This window comes from Mus caroli, chromosome 4 (genome assembly GCF_900094665.2).
Source record: "Mus caroli chromosome 4, CAROLI_EIJ_v1.1, whole genome shotgun sequence".
NCBI lineage: Eukaryota > Metazoa > Chordata > Mammalia > Rodentia > Muridae > Mus > Mus caroli.
In genome coordinates, this window is record NC_034573.1 from 48,566,148 (window position 1) to 48,589,408 (window position 23,261).

The window sequence follows — 23,261 nt, forward strand, 5'->3', positions numbered from 1 at the left end:
ATGAAATTAACCTAAGAGTTGTAAGATCTAGTCACTGAGAGCTACATAGTCCTACTGAGAGAAACAAAGACCTATATTGTTGCCCTATGTACCACATTCATGAAATAGGTAACTAATTCAGTATTGATCATTTTTTTTCTAATCAGATCTATAGATCTCATATAATCTTCATCTAAACTTTGGGAAGTATTTTTTATAGATGATGATAAACTAAATCTAAAACTTATGTGGCAATGCAAATGATGTGGATTTGTCTAAACAATAAAGAGAAGCAAAGTTGAGAGACTCAACTCATCTTGCTTTCAGGGCTTAAAGTAAAGCTGCAGTAGTTAAGAGAGTGTGGCATTGCTCAGTTTAAAGGAGCAGAAGAACAAGTCAAGAGTAGATGGTCTTGTGAGTGTGGTCAGTTGATCTCTTTCAAGCATGTCAACACAATAGAGAGAGGGTGTTCTTCCAAAGGGATCTCTGAAACAATTAGATTTGCACATATACGTTTTGGCCCTTGGTCCCTAATCAACTCTACATTAAAAGCAGTTAAAAAAAAATGGTCATAAGTATTTGGGCTAACCTATGAACATTTTAGTGAAACATGACTTTTGCTAGAAATAAGAAATAAAATGTTGGGTGTCGAAATAATGCTTAGATAAGAAACAAAAGCTGTGAGCATTGAGACAAAAGATAAGTTGAATGTCATCAAAACTAAGTGTCCTGTGATGTATATGCTTGGCACTATTAGAAGGTGTGGCCCTCTTGGACTAGGTGTGGCCTTATTGGACTAGGTGTGGCCTTGTTGGACTAGGTGTGTCTCTGTTGGTGTGGGCTTTAAGACCCTCATCCTAGTGCCTGGAAGCCAGTATTCTGCTAGCAGCCTTCAGAAAAAGATGTAGAACACACAGCTCCTCCTGCACCATGCCTGCCTGGATGCTGCCATGTCCTCACCTTGATGATCATGGACTGAACCTTCGAACCTGTACGCCAGCCCCAATTAAATGTCTTTATAAAAGTTGCCTTGGTCATGGTGTCTGTTCGCAGCAGTAAAACCCTAACTGAGACACATTTAGAAGATCCCATTAAGAAAGCAAAAGGCCAACAAACAGCCTGAAACAAATATTTGTCAAGTTTTTATGTACCAGGCCATGGAACCAGCAGATACACAGAACTCTTTTAACTTGACTTAGAATGAAAGCATAGACAAGTGGTAAAGATGTCCATTCAAAGATGCTTGACAAGATTTACCACTAGCAATGTAGAGACTAAAAGGAACATTAAGTTTTCATTATCTACCAAGGTGGTTGATTCCAGGCTGTCAATACCAAGGTGATATTGAGGATGTGGAGAAAGTTGAAGTTATCCTGGGAGTTCTGGTGGAAGCAAAAAGGGACGCAGCCTCTTTGGAGCAGTTTGGCAGGCTGTTTAAATCTTAAGTACTGCATTACTGTAAGACCCAGCAATTCTGCTCTGGCTATCTTAGTCAAGGTTTTATTGCTGTAAAGAGACACCATGACTGCAGCAACTCTTATAAAGAAGGCATTTAGTTGGAATTTGCTTACATTAAGAGGTTTAATCCATTACTGTCATTGTGGGAAGCATGGCAGGCAGCCCACAAACAGACATGGTGCTAGAGAATTTGCTAATAGTTTTACATCTGGAGTATTAGGCAACAGGAATTGAGACTCTGGGTCTAGCTTGGGCCCTTGAAACCTCAAAGCCCATCCCCAGTGACATATTTCCTCCAACAAGGGCATACCTATTTCAACAAGGCTACACCTCTTAATGCCTGTCAAGTAGGACCACTCCCTGATGACCAAGCATTTAAATCTGTGAACCTGTGCTGACCCTTCTTACTGAAACCACCACACTGGCTTAAAATAGAACTGAAATACAGACTTTGTATCCAGTGGAAAACTGCTTGTGAGTAAGGAATAATTACTGATGTTTAGTAGCATGGATGGGTCTCAGATCATATTAAATGGACAGAAATCAGACTTCGGCTTTATGTGAGCTTCTAGAAACTGCAGCACTGTAGCAACAAGGAGTAGCTCAGAAGTTGCCTAGGGCTGAGTCTTGGGAATAAGGTTCAATTATAAGAATTTGAGGGATCGCCTCAAAGGTGAAGATATTCTAAACTGACCTGGGTGAAGGTCTAAATCAGTCACTTTACTTAGAAAGAAAGAAAGAAAAAGAAAGAAAGAAAGAAAGAAAGAAAGAAAGAAAGAAAGAAAGAAAGAAAGAAAGAGTTGAATTGTTCACTTAAAATAGATAAATTAGATAGCCATTGAATTATACTTCAGTCCCCAAACTCTGGCACACAGCAAGTCCTTAGTAGGTGCTAAGTTTCAGAAGTACTTTCTGCCAAATTAATCATTGAACCAATAGAGCCAGACTAATGCATAAGTTGTCAAAAAAAAAAAATTGAGATGGAGATTGCTGCTTTGTTTTCAATAAGATAATGTTGAGTATATTGCCTTTTATATCCTGGCACAAATCACTTTAGGTGATTTTGTATGGTGGAGAGAATCTAAAAGAATCTATAAGACTGTGTAGAATGTGTTTTTCCATCAAAGGATTTTATTAAACAGATCTGAGCATACCAACCCTGGACATCTGAGTTTTCATTGCCAAGGCTGTAAACCTGAGGCACATCTCTAAAGATACTGATATCACGTGCTGTGGACAGAAAGCTGGTAATAGCAGAAAGGGTCCTTGAAGTCAAATACATCGTTGCATTTAAGAACCAAAATGTCAAGTGTACTTGCTGTAGGCTGCCATGTTTACCCTCAGAAGTCAGAGTGCAGAGGAGAAAGGGTGGCGATCAGAACCCTCATTTTAGAGGTGACAAACAGAATCCTGTACTTCTAGACCTTTCTCTGTGCCAGCGAGCAAGGAATCCCATGTAATCTCCCGGGATCTAAAGTAAACCGTGTAGGCTGTTTCATTTTTCTCATCCTTGGACTCACTGTCTTTTTCTGATCTCACTCTATCCTCTAGAAGGCTGCACTTTCCTCTCTGTCACTCCCTCCTCCTTCTCCCCTCCCCCTGCACTTACACAATAAAATGTTAGCTAGTGATGCCACTTCTCCACAGTTCCCATGAAAGATGCAGGCTTAACACTTCTAGGAGCCTTAAAGTCTTGCTAAAAAAAAACCCAGCTTATATGTCTTACATTTAACATAAAAACAAAAACCATTTTTATTTTGAAGAAAATTTTAAGTATATTTTAGTACCTTGTTAATGCCGTTTTATGGGTCTGAAGTCTCTTTGCTACTTAAATGAACATAAAAATATATTATCTCTAGCTTGGTTTTCTCCTAAACTTCTCATGTTCAGTATATTAGATTTAGGATAGTCTATTCAGTCAGTATACATTTGCTAATTGAATTTACTTTGAAATGTTTTTAATTTTTTATACAAATGGAGTCTCAGGCAACTGAACTCTAAGAAATGTGTATCTTTGTGTGTGTGTATATATATATATGTATATATGTATATGTGTGTGTGTGTGCGTGCCAATTTCCAGGAAACAAATGAACCTTCAATCCAGAAACAAGCAACAAGGTCTAACAAGCTCTCGCCTCTTAAACCAGTTTTCTAAATCCATAAAATACGCCGTAGTGAAAATTTCAGAAAATGAAATTTGTACTGTAGATCTTCCTTCTCTCCAAACCACCAGACAAACCTTTAGCCACATTTCTTTTATTGTGTTCATTTTCTGAACTAAGTCCCAGTGAGCAGTCCCAGGGCTTCTGAGGACTTGTGCGGGGCTCCAGGCCTCTCTGGAGGCTTGTTTCCTTTCAGTACTGATCTCCCTCCTGTTGGCTTTGTCTGTTGATATGTCAGCTGGACATCTGTCTCTTTCATGAGGTTGAGAAGACAGATAAACTGGAATCAGACAAGTAAGACATGTGACTGTTTTCCAGAGGCGTGTACTTCCACGAGCCCTGGGCAATATTTATCAAGTCAACATTAGACAAAGACATTATTTGCCCATAACCTTTGAAAGTATTCACTGTCTTCCCTGGTCAAACCTGGTGCTCTCACTCCTAACCTACGCTTCTTCAGACATTTCTCTATTTTCTTCTACAATCTTAACAGTGTCAGCTGCAGGAACGCAATGAAATGAATCGTTGAGTGAAACGAAATCACTTTTCAAAGATGAAATTTGAGGAAGCCTGTTGGTTGAACTTATCAAACCTTGGCGGCCTTGCCAGTGTTTGTCCTCTGGATCCAGACAATTGGCAACAGCTCTCCTGACCAGATCAGACTCTCTTGACGCTGTGCTTCTCCTGGCTTTCCTCACAGCTTGTGGCTAGAATTATACCAGGGTCTCCAAATAAGTAACTTCTTCTGGACTTTGGCCAAGTTAAGTTGGTCAGAAGCTGAATTCAGTTTCAAGAAATTGGATCTGGACTTTGTCTTCTGTGTTCCTTACCCCTCTAGCTGCTTCAGGATTATCTCTTTGTACTGTTAAAAGTCTTTTATTTTGAAGAAAACTTGTCAAGGGATACCACCTACCCATCAAGTTTCCACCACAATGGTGGTATCAATACCTACTGGGTGTTTGTTTGCTTGTTTGTTTGTTTGTTTGTTTGTTTTCACCTGGGTTATCCACCTTAGTGGGCATTTTTCTGCATCCTGAGAGTGCCTTTGCATTCTTACAGATAGTTTGTTATAGCAGAAAAGGCCTGAGCTATCCTCCTGAAGATAGGAGAGTCCCATCATGACTTTAGCCCTCATTTCCTGTTGTGTTCTCATCTTCTGATGTGGAAGATAACTGTAGCATACTGTACACAGCAGTCTAAGGAAAATGGGGTGCATCTAAAAACCACTGGATAGATATATTTATAGTATGAAACAGATATTCACTAAGTATTTTGTTTAATCTTTTAACTGGAGAGTATCCAATTTTATTCTCACCTCAGCAACTGAATTTTTGGGATGTGAATGTCATGAATTCTTTCTATGTTGTGATCTTGGGTGGGTTTTTGCTTTTTGGTTTTTGTATTCCCCTTTTTGGATTTTTTGAGACTGGTTTTTTTTCTGAGTAACAGCTCGGGCTGTCTTGAAAATCATTCTGTACACCAGGCTGGCCTGGAACTCACAGAGATCCACCCAGCTCTGCCTCCTGATTGCTGGGATGTGTGGCTCGTGTGGGTTATCATGTCACCAATAGATTTAAATAATACCACATGTAAACTACGTGTGTGGACAACTGCATGTAGAATAGTATTAAACCAGGAAAAGGAAAGGAATCCTGCCCTTCAGGACTTTAATGTCCTCTCTTTAAGATTTTCCTCTAACTCTTAGCAAGAGTGCTGCTAGCTGAGAATGCAACCTACTTTTAAAATTATTATCTTATTATTTGTTATGTATATGGGTGCTTTGGCTGCATGTGTCTATGCACCACATGCATACCTGTTGCCCACAAAAGTCAGAAGAGACTGAAAGTAGAGTTACAGATGCTTGGGAGCTGTCATGTGGGTGCTGGGCATTGAACCTTGGTCCTTTGGAAGAGCAGCCAGTGCTTTTAACTGCCCCTTCACCAGCCCCTTCAACATAGTTTCTCATCTGCCTCCTTGACGATTCTCCTGTGGGCAATCCTTCAGGTAATATTTTGTTTTTCACACTGACTCCCTTCCTACATATCCATCTGACTTTCAAAGACAGTCAAGGATCTGCTTATGACATGGACTAGCAAAAAGTGGCCAGTGGGCCAATTCCAGTGGACCATGAGTTTACAGGGCCAACCATCCAAGAAAGGGAAGTTTTTAAAGAGTTGAAAAACTCAAAAGCCTACAGATTGCAAAGTTCGCTGGCCGTACACGAGTGTTTATATGTGTATATTTGTATGCATCTCTACATATTGTTCCTGATGGGTTTTGAGCAATTAAGTTTTTGTGGTCCAGCAAACTTCCAATAGTCACTTCTATGGCCCTTTACAAAACAGATTTCTCAGCCTGTGTGTAAGTCATTCTCACCTCCTCAGTGCCGGTTAACGACCACACTGCAGGTCATGGCTCCGTGTTCTCTGCTGTTACTTTTTCTAGAAAGGCAAGTTTACTCTGGCTGTTCTTCCTCATAGTGATAATAAACTGTGGGGAATACGAGAGTCTTAGTTGGGTGTCTCATGTGAAGATAAGTATGTACAGCCAATAGGAGGCTGAACTCTGTCCCCTGAAAACCTGGAAGCATAGGTTGGACTTGCTGTGTCACAGTCTTTCCTACTTGATGTCTGTGACATCACCTGACGATGAATGTGGCAAGTTCCATTCTGTCTCCAGCAAGCATGTCTATATCAATCTGTTCTGTACCTATCTGGGTGCAGCACGAAAATGCGTGTTCAGTTTGGTAATCTTTTTGTTGTTGTTGTTGTTGTTTTGGTTTTTTTTGTTTGTTTGTTTTTCGAGACAGGGTTTCTCTGTGTAGTCCTGGCTGTCCTGGAATTTACTCTGTAGACCAGGCTGGCCTCGAACTCAGAAATCCGCCTGCCTCTGCCTCCCGAGTGCTGGGATTAAAGGCGTGCGCCACCATGCTTGGCTTTCAATTTGGTAATCTTAATCGATTGCATAATTCTTTTTTTTTCTAAATATTTTATTTATTATTTATTTTATATGTAAGTACACTGTAGCTGTCTTCAGACACACCAGGAGAGGGAGTCAGATGTCATTAAGGATGGTTGTAAGCCACCATGTGGTTGCTGGGATTTGAACTCAGGACCTTCGGAAGAGCAGTCAGTGCTCTTAACCGCTGAGCCATCTCGCCAGCCCCAATTGCATAATTCTTAAAGCAAGCTGGCATGGCAGGGGTGGGGTATAGTCAAAGAACAGATCTAAATCTCTTTCATCTCCCCTCCCCCATCTCCTGAATGGTTTAAAACCAACAAATAGGAAAGGTTGTGAAAATTGCCATTAGCTGGGAAAGGGGATTCCTGGGGTCATCACATCAGAGCTCAGGGGTCAGTGTTTGCTCATCAGCCTGTGGACACCATTTCTCATGTCCCTCTTCACCGCTGCTTTCACCCCACACTAGGTTAGTGACTTTCGATGGGGATGTTGGGTTGGGGTCATTCATGTGTGACTTTCACAGAACATGTGGGTCAGCATATAGTGTTATAATCTGAACAACGTGGCCTTCAGACACGTGGGGCTTCTTTCATCTGTGAAACTCTGGGAAGGGTTCTAGATGAACCGCTCCTAGACCCGCTCTTTCTCCCTTGGTTGTCACCTTTTATGGGAACAGGATGATGGGATATCACTTCTGGTCCTGGGAGGTGGAGGAGGTGAATGGCCTTCAATTGATCTTGTGGACCATCAAGATATTAGCCACTTAGCCATCAGTCACCTGGTCTAGGGAAGACCTTTGGTCTCCTCCAAAGCTAACTGAGAGGTACATTGGAACCTTAATCAAGTCTATACCCTTTGGCTCAGCCTCTTTAACTTTACATCTGGAAATTTCAGTTATGAAATGAAACCTTAACACGAAAGAAAGCGAGAGCCAGGAATAACATAACCCCAGATAAATACATAGAGGACTAGGAGATCATATCCTCTTATGAAATATGATAAGGTGATTCAAGATGACATTCACTCACGGAACACTGTGCGTGTTACACAGGGCGGAAGACATTGGAGATTCTTGTCAAAATGAAGCTAGATGGTAGCCAGGCAGTCCGAGCAGTGCCCACCCTGAGGTAGAGACTGCTGTTGAGAAGAGATGGAACTGGAAGAGGACAGAAAGTCTGTCCTCAGGGCCTGCAGCTTGGAGGCAGAGAGGCAGACCAGGAGGATTATTTAGGGAACATGGTGTGTGTGAGGTGAGCAAGTCTGGATGCTCTGGGAGGGAGAAGCAGCGTGATTAATGGTAGAGCAACAACAGGAAGGCTTCCTGATGAAGACGCTCATCTGGGCTGGGGGACTGAGTGAATGTGTGTGAAGCATGTGGCAGGCATAGGCTTAGAAGCGGCATGTCAGGAAGCTCAGTAAGTGGAGATGATAGGAACAGGAGAGCTTGGGGAAAGCCTGTAAGCCACAGCACAAAATTGGAATTTGACCCTCAGGGCAAAGATTGGCATTTTCTACTCGTCCATGTATATGTAGAGGGGGCTGTATGTATGCACATGTATGGAGGCCATTGAGCATCTTTCTTAATCACTCTTCACAGGAATTCTCGCCAACCCTGGAGCTCAGCTCCACTGGCCCGCCAGTTAGCCCCAGGGCATTTTCCTCCTCCGACTCCTCTGAGTTAAGACTGTAGAGCACACAGCCGCACCCGACTTTTCATGTGGGTCCTGGGGAATCCAGACATTGCTCCTCACACTTCTACAGGAAGCTCTTACTGACTGAGCCATCTCCCTGGCCTCTTAATATTTTCTTAAAAGATGACTTTGCCCACACTGGGGAATAGATACAGGAAGAGGGGAAATGGATGCTGCGACCCAGTTTTGGAATGGGGCTTACGGTGGTGATCCAGTCAGGAGACATGATAGGCTAATAGGGGCAGAAGAAAAAAAAAGAATCCTCCCTCTGTGTTCAGATTAGCATTTAGATGGCTAGTTTGGGGGTTTTAAATGTTAGAATAACCCAGCACTATAAAGATTTTTTTTTAATTTTAGAAATCTTCTCATTACATAGCAAAAAAATAGAAATGGTTTTAAAGTCTTAATTGCCTTGCAGAGATTATAGACATCTTCAGGACAGATAAATCCTGGGTTGTCCTGGGATGAACGTCTACCATGGAAATGCCACATACTGTTTCAAAATTGTGCAGAATCTGAAATGTGAACAGTTTTCGAGCAAGGAAAAATAGAGATAAGCATAGTTAGTTCTCCAGAAGCCCGTGAGAAAGGAAAGGGACAAAAGGAGAGAACTAGTGACTTCAAAGAGGAAGTCCAGGCCTGGCGGGGAAAGAGCAGAATCAACTGGCTTCACGGGTTCCATCCTCATAGGTAGAGCAGTGTATTATCTCGAAGGTGTTTCCTGCCTCCCCCAGGCTATACCAGTCTCCTATGCAAGGTTGCCAGAACAGTATTAAGTCTCATCATAGCGCAGAGTTGGCCCTGGTACCCTGAGTTGAGATCCCTCTCATTTGTCACAGCCAATGATGACGATCCCATCTGCCGGGCATATGGAATTGGTGGTGCTCAGCACATCTTTGTCCCAGCCTGGCCCCAGAGAGTACTCTGAATTGTCTTGTAAGCCCTCTTTCCTCCCTTGTGCTCTCATTGCCCTGTCTACTGTGGCAGCTGTGGACCATGCCTACCTAATTAATGATGTCTGCCTTCTTTCGCTAACTATACTGGGAGCCTCTGGAGGCAGGGACCGAGTGGCATTTGTCTTGATATCCCCCCTGCCCTGGCCTGCCTTCAAAAGAGGGATCAGAGCACACACCTCATACAGAGCATAGGCTATGGCTTGTTCTAGAGGCCTCACCTGTCACCACTAACAACTCTGTGTGCGGAGAAGGCACATTTTGTGCTGCTGTTGATCTGATAACCCCAAACCAGAGCTTGTTAAGACATAACAGTTTGAATTATTGCTTCCTTTGAATGATATTTGAGGGAAGCTCAGGTTCTCACATTATTCTAACTACATTTTAGATTAATAAAAGCTACCCACTATGTGTGTGTGTGTGTGTTTGTGTGTGTGTGAGTCAAAGAACAGATCTAAATCTCTTTATATCCTCTGTCCCATCTCCTGAATGGTTTAAAACCAACAAATAGGAAAGGTGCCTGTTTTGAGACGGTTCTGTCTCTGACACTGAAGCTCCTCACTCAGGCTCTTACTGAGCAGTTTAAGTTCTTCTCCCACTTAACCATCTCGACAGCCTCACTCACGGTCAACACATTTCAGTAGCTCTTAAGGTTAGTTACCTGTGTCTTGTGTCTTGTAAATAGGATATAGTCAGTTTTAAACATGTAGCCAAACTAGTAGCAATAGTATGGGCTTCCATTTAAACTAGCATTAAAAGTCTTACGGTCCTCACTGATGCAGCCCAGGAGCATGGTTGACAGGTAGTCAGGACATGCGTAGGAAGGAGCCTCTTTGCATGCAGAAGTATTGAAAGCTTGGGTAGTTAACGATGGACTCGTTACATTTTCAATTCAGTGTTAATGCCATGCGATACGTTTTGTGATGCTCTGGGATCTCTCCGGGTTTTTTTTGTACCTGAGTCTCACAAGTTTGGTGAGGAGGTCTCCGGTTTTTTTTTTTTTTTGTACCTGAGTCTCAGAAGTTTGGTGCGGAGGTCCAGTGTTGGAATGGGAAGCCAAGGACAGATCTGTCTCTCAAAGTCAGAATGAAGAAATGGATCTCTCAGGTTTCTGGCTTATCTGGACCCGGATGCAAAAATATATATAGGGGAAATTATGCTGGAAAGATCTCCTCCAAGAGTGGCCATGCAGTCTGTGGTTCATTTCTCCATCATCTGCTTGGCCCTTTTTCAGGTCAGCCGTAACTTTGAGCTGGTTGGCCGGGTTAACTTGGATCAGCTGGAACAGATGAAGGAGAAGATTGAGAGTTCCAGCAGCGAGGACGAGGACAAGGACGACGAAATGAGCAGCAAGGCTGAGGACAGAGGTTAGTCTTACCCTGCTCTCCGAGTCCCAGATGGCACCCAGAATGTCCACAGTGAGACAGAAGGGGGAGGCAGGAGGCTGCTGTGGGAAGAACAGAAGGCAGGATCCTTCTTGGTTAAGCAGCAGAACAGACTGGCTTAGGCACCATCAGGGGCCCTGTCTTTACAAACTACTACCAGCTATAGAAACTCCAAGGAAAGCAGATATTTCCTTTCTAATTATAGATGTGTGTTTGCTAAGAAAAAAAAATGGTTCCTAGCAAGGAAAACTAGTGTCTGAGGAGCCTTCAGGATGCAGATAGCAAGGAGCAAGATGAATGGCATGGTAGTGCTATCGAGGAATGAGTTTGAACTTGGATTGCTGCTGGGGTCATAGTGAAAGCCGGTAATGAACTTGGACATTATACATGTTCCCCCTGCAGGGCCATTTCCTTAGCCCCTTAGGGCTCTGTTTTCACTCTGCCAAGAGGAAGAGACAGTGTCTCACCCTCTCCTGTATTTGCAGAAAACACCATTTCATTGACATTTGAGCTATTGCTCCAACCCTGCCTCTCTCTCCCATTATTCTAAGATAAGAAGACTCCAAAATGTGTTTAATTGCAGAAAGCATGTTTATGTGATCTAGAGACTTGTCCTTGTTTATTCTTTATAGACTACTGTGGGCATCTCAGAGTATATAAAAACACAGGTTGAGATGGGGAGTGGAAGGGCTGGAGAGAGGAGGGCCCAGCAGCTAAGAGTGCTTATTCCTCTTAAGAACCTGAGCTCAGTTCCCGGCACCCATTTCCGTCAGCTCACAACCACCTGTAACTCCAGTTCTGAGAGATCAGACTCTTTCCTCTGGCATGCCCACACCCACACACATACTCAAAATTAAAAAAAAGAATATAAGTTGGTATATGTTCCTTAAGTTACTGCAGGTTGAGCAAAAAAGTTCACGCATAGATACTGTAAATATGAGCGAAAAGCATAAGCCACTACCATTGTAGGGATGAGAAGAATAGTATTAGCGGCCACTGCAGAGCCTCGTTTCTTTAGTCCTGTAATATGAAGGGTTCTGAAGCTACCCCACTGGATCGTGGCCCCCAGGACTTTGCTTTCTGTCTTTGTGAGTTCACCAGCTCTCAAGTAATAGTGACAGTGACAATGATAATAGCAGTGTCTGTCTCCTAGGGTGATCAATGTATAGATTTTTAACTTAAAAGCTTCTGGCTTAAAACTTTGGTATTTTCTTTAGTTTTAGTCGACAGGTTAAAAAAAATTGTGTGTATTTATGATTTAAAATAGGTGCACATTGCAGAATAGCCAAATGAAGTTAGTTAACATTTTTTCCTCACTTATCTTGGGGAATAAGATCTTAATCAACTGAGCAATTTAAAACTTCAGTAGCATTATTGGTTATAGTCATCACGCCACACAATTGATCTCCTAAACTCATTCTTCCTATCTGCCTGAAATTTAATGTCTTTTGAGCAGTATGTCCTCAGGACCCCAACCTTGGGCTTTGGAAATGTCCACTCCAACAAAATGTCCATTCTACAGTCTGAATCACTGAATTTGACTGAGGCTTCACATGGAGTGAAATAATTTGGTATTTGCATTTATGCCTGATTCATTTCCTTTAACATATAATCCTCATCCATGTTGTCACAAATGACAGGAGTTCTTGTCTTCAAGTGGAATGGTATAAATGATATGCCAGTGGGCATCATGTCATGTTTTCTGTATCCCTTCATCGACAACTGGCCACTCAAATGAGTTCTATGTCTTTGCTGTTGTGAATAATGCTGAGATGAACCCTGGACATCTCTTGGTGATATTCCCATCATTCATTTCATTTTCTTTGTGTGTTGACTCAGTAGTGAGATTGCTGAGAAACTTACATACAGTATTGCATAATGGCTGCCCAGATTTGCTACCAGTCCACAGCATTGTTCTTTCTTTACCTTCCCCAACACTTGTTCTCTTCTTTAGGTAATGGACACTCTAACTGCTATGGGGCAGTACTTAAGGTTGGAATTTGCATTCCACCCTTGTACAGGATGTGGAGTGCCATTATATTGCTGATGTCTGTTTGCATATCTTCTGAGACATGCTTATACAGAGCCTGTGTCCATTTCTTAATTGGGGAAATTGTTCACTCGAATATTGACTGAGTTGGTTGAATTCTTCATAGGTCCCGGATATTGACCCTGTGACCAGTGTGTGGTTACAGATTCTCCTCCTCTTCTGTGGGTTGCCTTTTCTTTCTGATGTTTCCTTGGCAGAACAGGAACTTTCCAGCTGGATTCAGCTTGCATTTGCCTATTTTTTTCTTTCGTTACTTGTGATTTGGGGGTCATGTAAAAAAACTTTAAAGAGAAAATCATGGACAACCGGTGTCCTGGAGATTTCCCCCGAGTTTTCCTCCAGCACAAAAAGGCAGTTTTGTGGTTTTGGGACCTATGTTTCAATCTCTTATTGATTTGGAGTTGATTGTTTTTCCATCTGGGAGGTCAGGATCTAGTTTCTTTCTTCTGCCCGTGGTGCCTGATAGTGATATTGGCAACTTTCTCAAAGCTCAATTGACTGAGAGTGCTCCTATCCCCTTGCTCCATGAAACTGATTCTAGGCTACTGTCAAGCTGTTTTGGTGACTTTGTCTTTCTTTAAGTATCTTAAAGTCACGGAATGGAGTGCCTCGAACTTCTTATCGTGTTCACTCTAGATTGTTATGGCTATTTTGGGGTCTTTTCTAGTTACCTTGACATTATAATGGAAAGTGAAGCATAGAGATGTAACTCAGTGATAAAATTCTTCCTTGTGGTATGAGAGGCCTTGGAGTATAAGAGTGCCAAAAACATTAATTAAATGGCATGACATCGAAGACATGGACCTAATAAATAAGAGTTCTGACAAACTTAAAACCTATCTAAAGTAAGGTAAGAAAATAAATAATAAACCCACTGAAGGGTAAATCTCACTCTTCTTGTTCCAGAGCCGATCTCTTAACACTACATACATCTTCAGCCCCTTAGAGTGCTAACATGTTCTTTTTTAAAGAGTCGCTAGTCATGAAATGCACTAGCCCTTGGGCTAGACTAAGGCCCCGTGGCAGAATATCCAGCAGACCTGAGCAGGTCTTCCTGAGGCCATTTTCTTCTGTGGGTTTTTTTTTTTTTTGTCCCTACCCTCCCACTGTGATAATCAAGGGATCTAGTTGGGTCCTTCAATCTCCAACCAACATAGAGAGCCAAGGCTTACTGCCAAAACGTGCTAACTTGTCAAAAGCTGCTTGCTGTGGTCAACCTGCAAGACTGCATAAAACAAACGGACTCTCCAGGTTGACTAAGGGCCATTTCTTATAAGGGAAATGCTTGTGATCTCAGAAGTATGCCTTATTTCCTTCCTTCCTTCCTTCCTTCCTTCCTTCCTTCCTTCCTTCCTTCCTTCCTTCCTTCCTTCCTTTTTTTTTTTAACCTTTTACCAAATATGTTCTTCACAACAAATTCTTAACATCTCTGCACTGTTTTGGCTGTCCTCAGGGAGAGGGAGAGACAGGATGCTTCTGAGTGAGTCTACAAAAGCTTCCTTTTCTTCCTGGTACTCTGTGGCTCTGCTTGTCCCTCTTCACGAGATAAAAGATTCCTTCTTGGATATTTCGACTTTCTTCATGTCTAAGGCTACGCCTAGGCTATTTCTGAAGCCATCAGCATTCCAGAGCCCTCCATTTCCCAGTGCTCTCCCCCAAAACAAATAAAACAAGCTTAGGCCATGAGAAAACACCGCGTCTGAAATATGTGAGGTAGCAAGCACATTTTCCTGCTTGTCCAACTTGGTCTCAGTCTACCCACTGGGCTTTCGGCTTCACACGAGATGGAATTAGGGCGAACAGCCTGGCTTCTACTTCTCTCTGAAAGTGTCATGTCTACATCCAGAGACCTAAACAAATGAAGAAAAACTCCTCCTTGGGTAGACAAGTTGTATATGGGGGACCGACTTGAGTACCTTGGGAATTGCAAGCTGAAACTGTCCCTTCCCTGTCACACATCCTTGCAAGAACGGTTCCCTTTGTCCTATCTCCTTCTCTTTGGAAACAACCTAGAATCAATCTTCCGCCATCTCAGTAGATTGTTGCCAAGAAGACAGGGCCAACAATAGCCTGGGGTGTTTTTGCCAGACATCCTGGCTTCTGGCAGAGTGCACGAGGGGCTATTAGCTCAGCGCTCAGGCTGAGGGAGAGTGATTTGAGATGTGACAGGTAGACTGGCTTCTTCTGTGAGGATGAAGCTTAGCCTGTGCCCTTGGAGACAATAGATGACCGGTTTCATGTTCCCTGAGGGCAGAGGATCAAGTACCAACTCCATTCTCCTTGTGAATCATTTGGACGTTCATATAGACACCTTTGGTTGGGGAGTTCATGGCCTTCCTGCTCCCCAGTTCCTTCCCAGACATGAGAGCTGAGGACTGTACTCAGAATAGACACACAGCAAGATCAGCCTGGGAATTTCAGAGAGAAGCCACGCACGAAGAAATTGAAAGGAACCCAAGCAGAACGCCGCCCACCCTGCCCCCTCTCATTATGCAACTAGGAGGAGTCAGGAAGGCATTCTGTTGATTTCTTGCCCAAGATAATCCCTGCTAAGGAATTAATGCGCAGAGCAGATGGCGCTGTGTCATTTCCAGTGAAAAGAATCAAGGAAGATAGTCTGTGCAATTATTTTTAATGGCTTGTGTGGTGATCTTCTTAATTTGTGAGAAAATGCCTTGTTTTTTTGTGAGAACGGCCCTGTTCACGTAGCTTTCTTGTGAAGAGGGCATCCCAGAGCCCTAGCTAATGTCTGGAAGATTTCATGAAATATGGGGCATTTTAACCAGAAGATGTCTTCCTGTGACATCTAATCTGCTGAGGGGCCCACGGTAATCAGAGATGAAATGATCACGTTTCCCCAAGCTCCACCCTTTTTTCAGAACTGTGTAGTCTGCTACGTACTATCCATGTGAAGACTTGGCCCTCAGTGGGCTAATGAAAGACATCTGGGCTTAGGACTAAGGACAGCACAAAGGCCACATAAACCTTCATCTTTGAGCTTGCCAGGAGGTGTGGCTTATAAACAATTCGCTAGCCAATCCACATGTATAAGGCCCCTCACATGTGGCAGCATCACAGGAGTGAAGAAAACAGCTAGACCAATATTTGCTGTGTACACCAGACCCATTCAGAAATGTCTGTGTATCTCAGTACTTGTGAATATCACCGGTTGAGAAATAAATACTGGGCAGTTGGCCAGGATCTGTCAGTGGCTGGGGACATGCTTGCTTTTCTTATCATTAATTATTATTTCATGTGTTTATTTATCGTATGTGTGAGAGAGTTGCACACGTGGAGGTCCAAGCACAATTTGCAGGAGTTGGTGGTTTTCGTCTCCCACCGTGTGGGCTCCAGGGATCACACTCAGGTCATGGAACCTGGGAGCAGGCAACATTAATCTACTGAGACATCTCAATGTCCCAGACATGCTTTTATATAAGCTCCTGGCCCAACCTCACCATTGCTTAGGGTACCGCCCAGGAGGATCTCTGCAGGACTCCTAACCATCCGACAAAAGAGGTTCACATGTTGTGATCCTGTGGCCTACACTGTAGAACCAGGTTGGGCACTTTCTGTGGTCTATTTTCTTCTTAGTGAGCAGATAGCCCTGTTACAGATTCACACTGAGTAGCTGCCAAGCAGTCAAGCCCTCGGTCAGATCATGCAGAAGGGATGAGTTAATTAGGAAAGAGATGTAAAGGGTCTTAGAGTAAGCCAAGGAGCCTTTTCTGGCCAGAAGGAACCTGGGTTGTTGATGATAGAAGACATTGCATAAATAAGGAGACTTGTTGCATAATAAGTGACTGAAGCAGGACAGTTCCTATTCAGCTCTACTCTGGAAGTGTCCTTCAGAGAAGCCCAGAGTCTGGCAGTACCTGCCAATGGCTTCCGGTTTAGCTTCCCAGGTAAGTCATGAAGTATTTTCCAGTGAATGTTGACTGACCCTCTCTAGATTTCCAGAAACACAAAGGAAACACTGGTCTTTTCTCTCTGTTTGCAGAGCTGATGAGATTTGCTGACCGGGGGCCTGGTGTGAACACAGAAAAGCGATTTCCATGTGAATTCTGTGGACGGGCGTTCTCACAGGGCTCTGAGTGGGAAAGACACGTGTTGAGACACGGCATGTAAGTTGGGCACCTAGAAGACCTTTGTCCCAAGCGAGAGGATGGGAGGAAGGCAAGAGTCCCCTAATAGTACAAAGAGCTCCTACCACCACCTAGTATCACCTTACTGAGCATGAAGGGCAGGCAGTGAAGACTGAGAAAGCAGATTCCTCCTTCTTTGTTAATTTTTAAAATGACCGCCCTGTCACATTCAAAGCCCCCAGACTGAAAGGTAGTGTGTCCCTTTTCTTTGTAATTGGATCTCATTCTCTGAGAGAAAGGTGGATGGTGGTCTGAATCTCTGACTTCTGTGTTTGCCCACTTCTGTGAATGGCTCTGGGCATGCCAAGACTTACCTCAGAGACACAGCGCCACTCCACACCTGCCTCCCAGCTAACTGAGAGCATTCCTGTCAGGTTCTGACCTAACCACTTTGAAAATAGAATTGTCCATTTGCACAAAGAACCCTTCCTTAGTCCACCAGACAAGAGAACTAATGTGTGGTTTGTATGAGATAATGCCCATGCAGTGCCCACACCTCTGAGAACATAACTGAGTTTCTCAAGTCACAGTTGATGCCTGAAGGTTTTTAGCTTTTGTGTGTTTGATTTATCAAAACAGACTTGACTAAAAAAAAAAAAAAAAATCTTCAATATCAGAGTTGTTCCTTTTGTCTTAATCCTTATTGGCCAATACCTTAGCTTCTGAGTTCAGCTGACAGCTCTGAGTGTTGAGACAGTTATATTAATTTGGAAACAAAACATGGCATAATCAAAGCACAGGACAAACACTGGATATTTTTAGGGGTCCCAGTCATCAGAAAGAGGTCTACATGACCTACACATAACAAATAGAAAGTCACCAGCAGTTTAGTAATATACACACAGAATTCATTCACAGGAAACTTCAATGCACTTTCCGGATCAGAGAGGAAAGAGAGATGAGTGTTTAGTTTGATTAGAAAAAGCATGGGAAGCCAGGAAGATCATAAAATGCTTAGGGTCTCCGCTCCATGCCCAGAGTGCAGGTTAGTAAACTGGGCATGATGGTGTGTGTCTGTAATCCCAGCTCTGGGGAGGCAGAGAGAGGAGTTCTGCTTACTAGGGACGCTAGCCTAGTGTGTTTGGCCTAGTCCTGAGATACTGTCTGAAATCACACACCAAAAAGATGACGAAGTCTGAACTTAGGCTGGGCCTACAGAAACGCATGCTCGCCGCTCCTGATCCTCCTGCCTCCACCACTTAATTGCTGGAATGCGAGCCTTGTGCCACCACACCTGGCTTATCAGCGTGTCTGCTGTTTTGCTTTTCCAGGGCATTGCATGATACCAACCAAGTGAGCAGGAACGAAATCCATACAAAGGAGATGGTGGAGGAGAGTATGCAGCTGCCCTCCATAGAGGCCAAGGAAGACGATGAGCCAATTGGGATAGACTTTCCCTTAAAGAGCGAAACAGTAACCCTCTGTGTAGTGGCTGCCGACAAATCTCTCCTGGAGAATGCAGAGGCCAAAAACGAATAAGAGTTTGGTGAAATTCTTATCAAACCTTACTTGAACCGTGATGAAAATGTGGGCGGGCCGGCGTGGGCTGAAAAGGGAGGGGACAGACAGAGGAGAGAAGAAGACAGAACAAAGCTGCTTTTAGGACTGAACAATCTATTTTCAAAGCACTGGTACCTGTGTGAGTGAGTATGTAAATTAAAGTTATTTAAATGGTTGGAATATGTGGCTCCTTTCCTGTCACGACATCCTTCCTTCCGGATCTTCACCACGGAGATTTTCATCTGCTGCGGTTTGGGAAGTACCTCCCATGGGCACGGTGGTCTCGTGACCCTCTCGGACAGTGTGTGGAAACTGAGACTCCCGGACACAGAAGACTTCTAGGGGAACAACTTTTGAGCGCACAACTTTCTGTGCGTTTTTCTAGTTTTAATACCTTAAGCTTTTTCAAGACCTAACTGCAGCCGCTTTGGGAGAAAAAAAATAAATAACAAAACAGAAAACAAACAAAAAAAACTGCTTTGCATAAAACAGTCACCTGTTTCCTAGTACCTCAGACTTAACCAAGGGAATTCTCTGCATTTGTCTGTACTACCTGTGGCCCTTGTGGTTAAATGTAGAGAGAACTGCTGGACAGGATGGTGAATGGAGAAAAAAAAAAGAGTTTTAAAGAAAGGAACACAAATTGTGCTTAAAATCCCCACGTGGGTTTTATTTCTTAAAATACTGTGATTTTTTTAATTATTTTAGTAAAAAACAAAACAAAAAAAAAAGAAACAGACTTTAATTACTAGATAACTGTGTGTGAATTGTCATCTTGTATTCCAGGTAAGCTGTTTATTAGTGTTCAGCTATAATTTAGAATTTGGTAGGTTCATGTGAACTAATTTTATGGTGATTGTGGGATTTCGTTGGCCACATGTTTATTTTTTTTCTCGATTTGAGTGTTACAAACACAGCACAAATTCAGTTCTTTCTTCATATGAGTTGTTCTCTGTGTGTTTGTTTAATTTGAGATCAAGGGAGAGTTAGAGGGTGTGTGTGTGTGTGTGTGTGTGTGAGAATTTTTATAATTTTAAACATGAACATAACAAAGAGGTTAACTTCCTTTTAAATTTGTTTTTGTGTTTTCTTTTTAATTTAACTAAAGAACCAAACTCGGAGCACAGCTATGCAGTGGGAGGGTGGGGGCAGACAAAGAGGTCCCGTCACCCTTTTGGGTTTTTTTTTTTTTTCTCAAAGCAACACATTTCGTCTCCCCAACGATTTCTGTTACATTGGGCTGGCCTTCATGTGTGCTGTGAACTCTATGTTTTGTTTGCTTTGTGTAGTGTGAGGCTGTCTCATTTCTTTGGGGAGCCATCCCATCCGAGAGCTTGGACAGGAGATGCCGTCTCCTGCAGGGAGCCTGGAGAAGTGCTCTGTCTTCGCATCTAGCTGCTCTGTTTCCCCACAGTGGCTTCGTTTATTTTATTTTATTTTTTTTCCAAGAGCAGCTTAGACTGAAAGCAAGTCTACATTTATAGCACATTATGATTGTGAAAAAGGGGTTTTGTTCCAAAAAGTGGAAAGGAACATTCTTGAAGCTTAGGGGTGTGTGTGTGTGTGCGCGCGTGTGAGTGTGTGCGCGCACATACGTGTGCTGGTGTTTGGGTGTATGTGTGTGGGCAAATATGAGTCCTAGGTTTTGTTTCTTTTGTTGTCCTTGTTTGGGTTTTTGTTTGTTTGGTTTTTTTAACTGGGAAGGGTTGATGGGGTAGGGGGGCGGGCCAGAAGGGAAAGAGGGTAAACTGAGGTGTCAGTGTCCCACACAGCTTCAGAGAAAGATGTCGCATTTGTGAAGTAAGTACGTACTTGAAAAGCATGATCTTGGTTTTGCTTTGTTTTTATTTCTTATTTTTTATTTTTATTTTTTTTTTTTTTTGCTATTAAGAATTTTTATTTGTAGGATGTTTAATTTAATTTTGTTTTTAGGGATGGGGCCGTCATGTGGAAACCAGAACAGGGGGAAGTGTGAAATCTCTAGACAGATTCTTCTGTGCCCTTACTTGCTTTTGATTGGCCTCATTTCAAATGTACTAAACAGTTTTATACCTGGACTGGATGTCTGTGATGGTTACCAAAAACAAACAACACAACACAACGAAAGGAAAAGAGAAAATAATTGTGACATGCTTCTATCACTCCTTTATTTTTCAAATAACATGTAAATATTGTAATCCATTGGATTTTGTTTTGCTAACCTGATAATAAAAATATGGGACCATTATCCTTTTAACAAGGCTAGGATGTCATTTTTTTTGGTTTGTTTTATTTTTCAAACATATACCTGATATTTTGTGGCCGCACATTTTGGACGCATTCTGTTTTCTGTTGACTGTAATGACATAGAAATTACAAAATTTTTTGTTGTTGTTGTTTAATTTATACAGAGGACATTTTTTTCCAGAGCTTGAGAGAAGAAAATAAATAGCAAAATGATAACCTATTGACTCCAATAATCAGTGTTTCCTGAAACTTGATGAAAGATAGGGGATCCTGACTCCTTGAAGCCAAGGGTTTAAACACAAAAAAATAAAAATAAAAAAAATAAAAATAAAAAACACAAGTAGGTTATTCAAGTTGTTTGCAACATACATTTTGTAATGAGATGTGAGAAATTAATAAAGAATTTTTTTCACATGTATCTATGTGCATCTGTTAAGTTATTTGTGGGTGTGATTACAGACAGGAAGGCTGGCAATGACAAGACCAGTTTCAACCTATGTGCTGAATCTACCATGGCATGGAAAGCAGCTAAAACCAAGGTGAGGTCTGAGCTGGAGTTTAAAATATTAGCGTTCCTGCATTAGAGTATACATCGACAATGAAAATCTAATGGAAAGAATAGTTTCCACCAAAATTGAGCATCAGTTGGTTGTGGTACCTCACACATGAAACCTCTCCATTTGTGAGGCTGATACAAGAGGAACAAAACTACCCCACCCCAAAATGTGGATCGGTAGACAAGGCAAATCGAGGATCACTTCATAAGAACCATATTCTTTTCATCCAGTTCTCAGAGATCCTTGGGCTTTTATAGGACTTAGGCCTAGCGTCCCTGGTCTCCAATGGTTTCTTTCAATAGTTATGAATAGTCTGAGTTGGTGGCTAACCCCGACTTCTGCTTTGTTTAATGTACTGGAAATGAAACGCGTAGGTGGCTTGGCCATGGTAGGGACTATAGGGAAACTTTGACCTTTCAGGCTTAGCACCATCTGCTTCAGTTCTATGGAGTGGTCTTCCTCCTGTGACTCCGTGACCCTAGCTTTTTCACCTGATCATGTTATGTTGTGCCCATTACAGCTCAATAGCGGTCTGCCCACTTGAAGGCCTTGCCCTGATAATAGCACACACACTTTATGGGCTAGACCTGGTCATGGCCCCAACTATCCACATAAGAGGCTGCAAAGTGTTTGGTCTAGACTATCAATGATTCCAGAAAGAATGTGAGCTATGAGCCTCTACCACAATGAAAGGCAGAATAGCAAGGATAGGGAAACCTTGTGTTCTTCCAAAACACCAGATGCTGGCCCCAGCAGCCAAGGACTTATGCAATACTTCTTATCAGAAGGTTGGTGCTAGCTACTGGATAATGAGCAGACTGACAGATATGGCTCTGGTCTTCTGACAGCTTACGAATGAGGACGTTAAAAATGCGAGGTTTGGAAAGGGGACTTCCATAGAAGGTACTGGAGCCATCATAGAATCTCAGGAAGGAAGCTTTGGGCTTTTGTGTTGTTGCAGCAGCCTTCTGCATACTGATCTTAAGAGTAAATGTGGTTTTGTCTGTCCAGCTAAGGGAATGTCTTTGGTTTAGGAAGGCAAATAGAGGATTTGGGTATTCTTATCCACTGAGTGGGCCCTCAGTTCTACCCTTAAACAAACAGTGCTGTAAGATACGTGTCTTCCCCTGCCTTTTGCATTTTGCCCACTATTGAGCTATTTCCCCTAGGAATAAACTTAAGAAAATCAAAGGGCATCCTGCATTATACAAGTGAGTTGGGGAAAATGGGGCTTTGAGCATCAGTGGAACCATAAGAATTTCTTTTTAGCCAGGTGATATGTACGTTTAGTCCCAGCACTCAGAAGGCATCTCTTGAGTCCCGGGTCTAAAAGTTCCAGGCTGGTAAGGGAATAAGTAGTGGTACCTTGCCGATAGATAGATAGATAGATAGATAGATAGATAGATAGATAGATAGATAGATAAGAGTGAAGTCAGCTGGGAGAGAGATATTAAAGTCACTTCAGTATCTCCCACATATTCATATCTGGGAAATTTCTAGCCCTTTCACTGCTAATCTCTCCTTCCCTGGTTTAAATAAGATAAGTAGTTTTATGACATTCTTTTTTTACCCCGTAGTGTAAATATTATCCTTGTTTCCATTGTAGCCATCACAATTAGAAACTTTTCCGAGCTGCATAGCATATTGGATGATCAAAGTGGGTGAGAATAGTCTGTATACGGCTCCTAAGTATTATTGAACACTCAAGCTTAGTGGTTTTTTTGCAATTTACGCAATGATGCAGTTAGTATTTGTCAACAGCATCCTCACCTGACCCAGTTTCACTAAGATAAATCCCCAGTGGTGTGTTAAGTTTTGAAAGGACATTGTGTTCAACTGAGTTTCTGTCCATGGCCATGACCATAAACAACTTGGGAAAGAAAAAGCTAACTTATGCTTACTTCCACTGGGCAGGAGGCCATAGGTATACAAAACAGAGGGAGGGTATCGGTCAGGACTAGATTTAAACTCAAATCACTTGCACTTAAGCCGGAGTTGAGCCATGAATGCTGTGGTATCTTGGGCACTTTACTTAAACTCAAGTACCTTGCTTTATTTTTAAAATGAACATGTAGAATTTAACATGAATCTTGCTTACTTTTATTGCTATTTTAAATTTTCTACGTATTTCAGCACAGTAAAGTTATTCAAACAAAGAGGCCAGACTTTCAAATTGAGCAGTCTCTTAACGGCT

The 23,261-nt window shown here is 42.4% G+C and overlaps 1 protein-coding gene across 3 annotated transcripts in view; it reads left to right on the forward strand.

Moving 5' to 3' along the window:
* Positions 1–20,928, forward strand: part of Znf462 (zinc finger protein 462) — a 135,586-nt gene extending 114,658 nt beyond the window's left edge. For all 3 annotated transcript variants that reach the window (XM_029476290.1, XM_029476288.1, XM_029476289.1), the window contains 3 exons: positions 10,439–10,571; positions 16,640–16,763; positions 18,056–20,928. In XM_029476290.1, the coding sequence (XP_029332150.1) occupies positions 10,439–10,571; positions 16,640–16,763; positions 18,056–18,263 (465 nt within the window). In that variant the 3' untranslated portion in view covers positions 18,264–20,928. The remainder of the gene's footprint in view (positions 1–10,438; positions 10,572–16,639; positions 16,764–18,055) is intronic.
* The last annotated feature ends 2,333 nt before the right edge of the window (positions 20,929–23,261 follow it).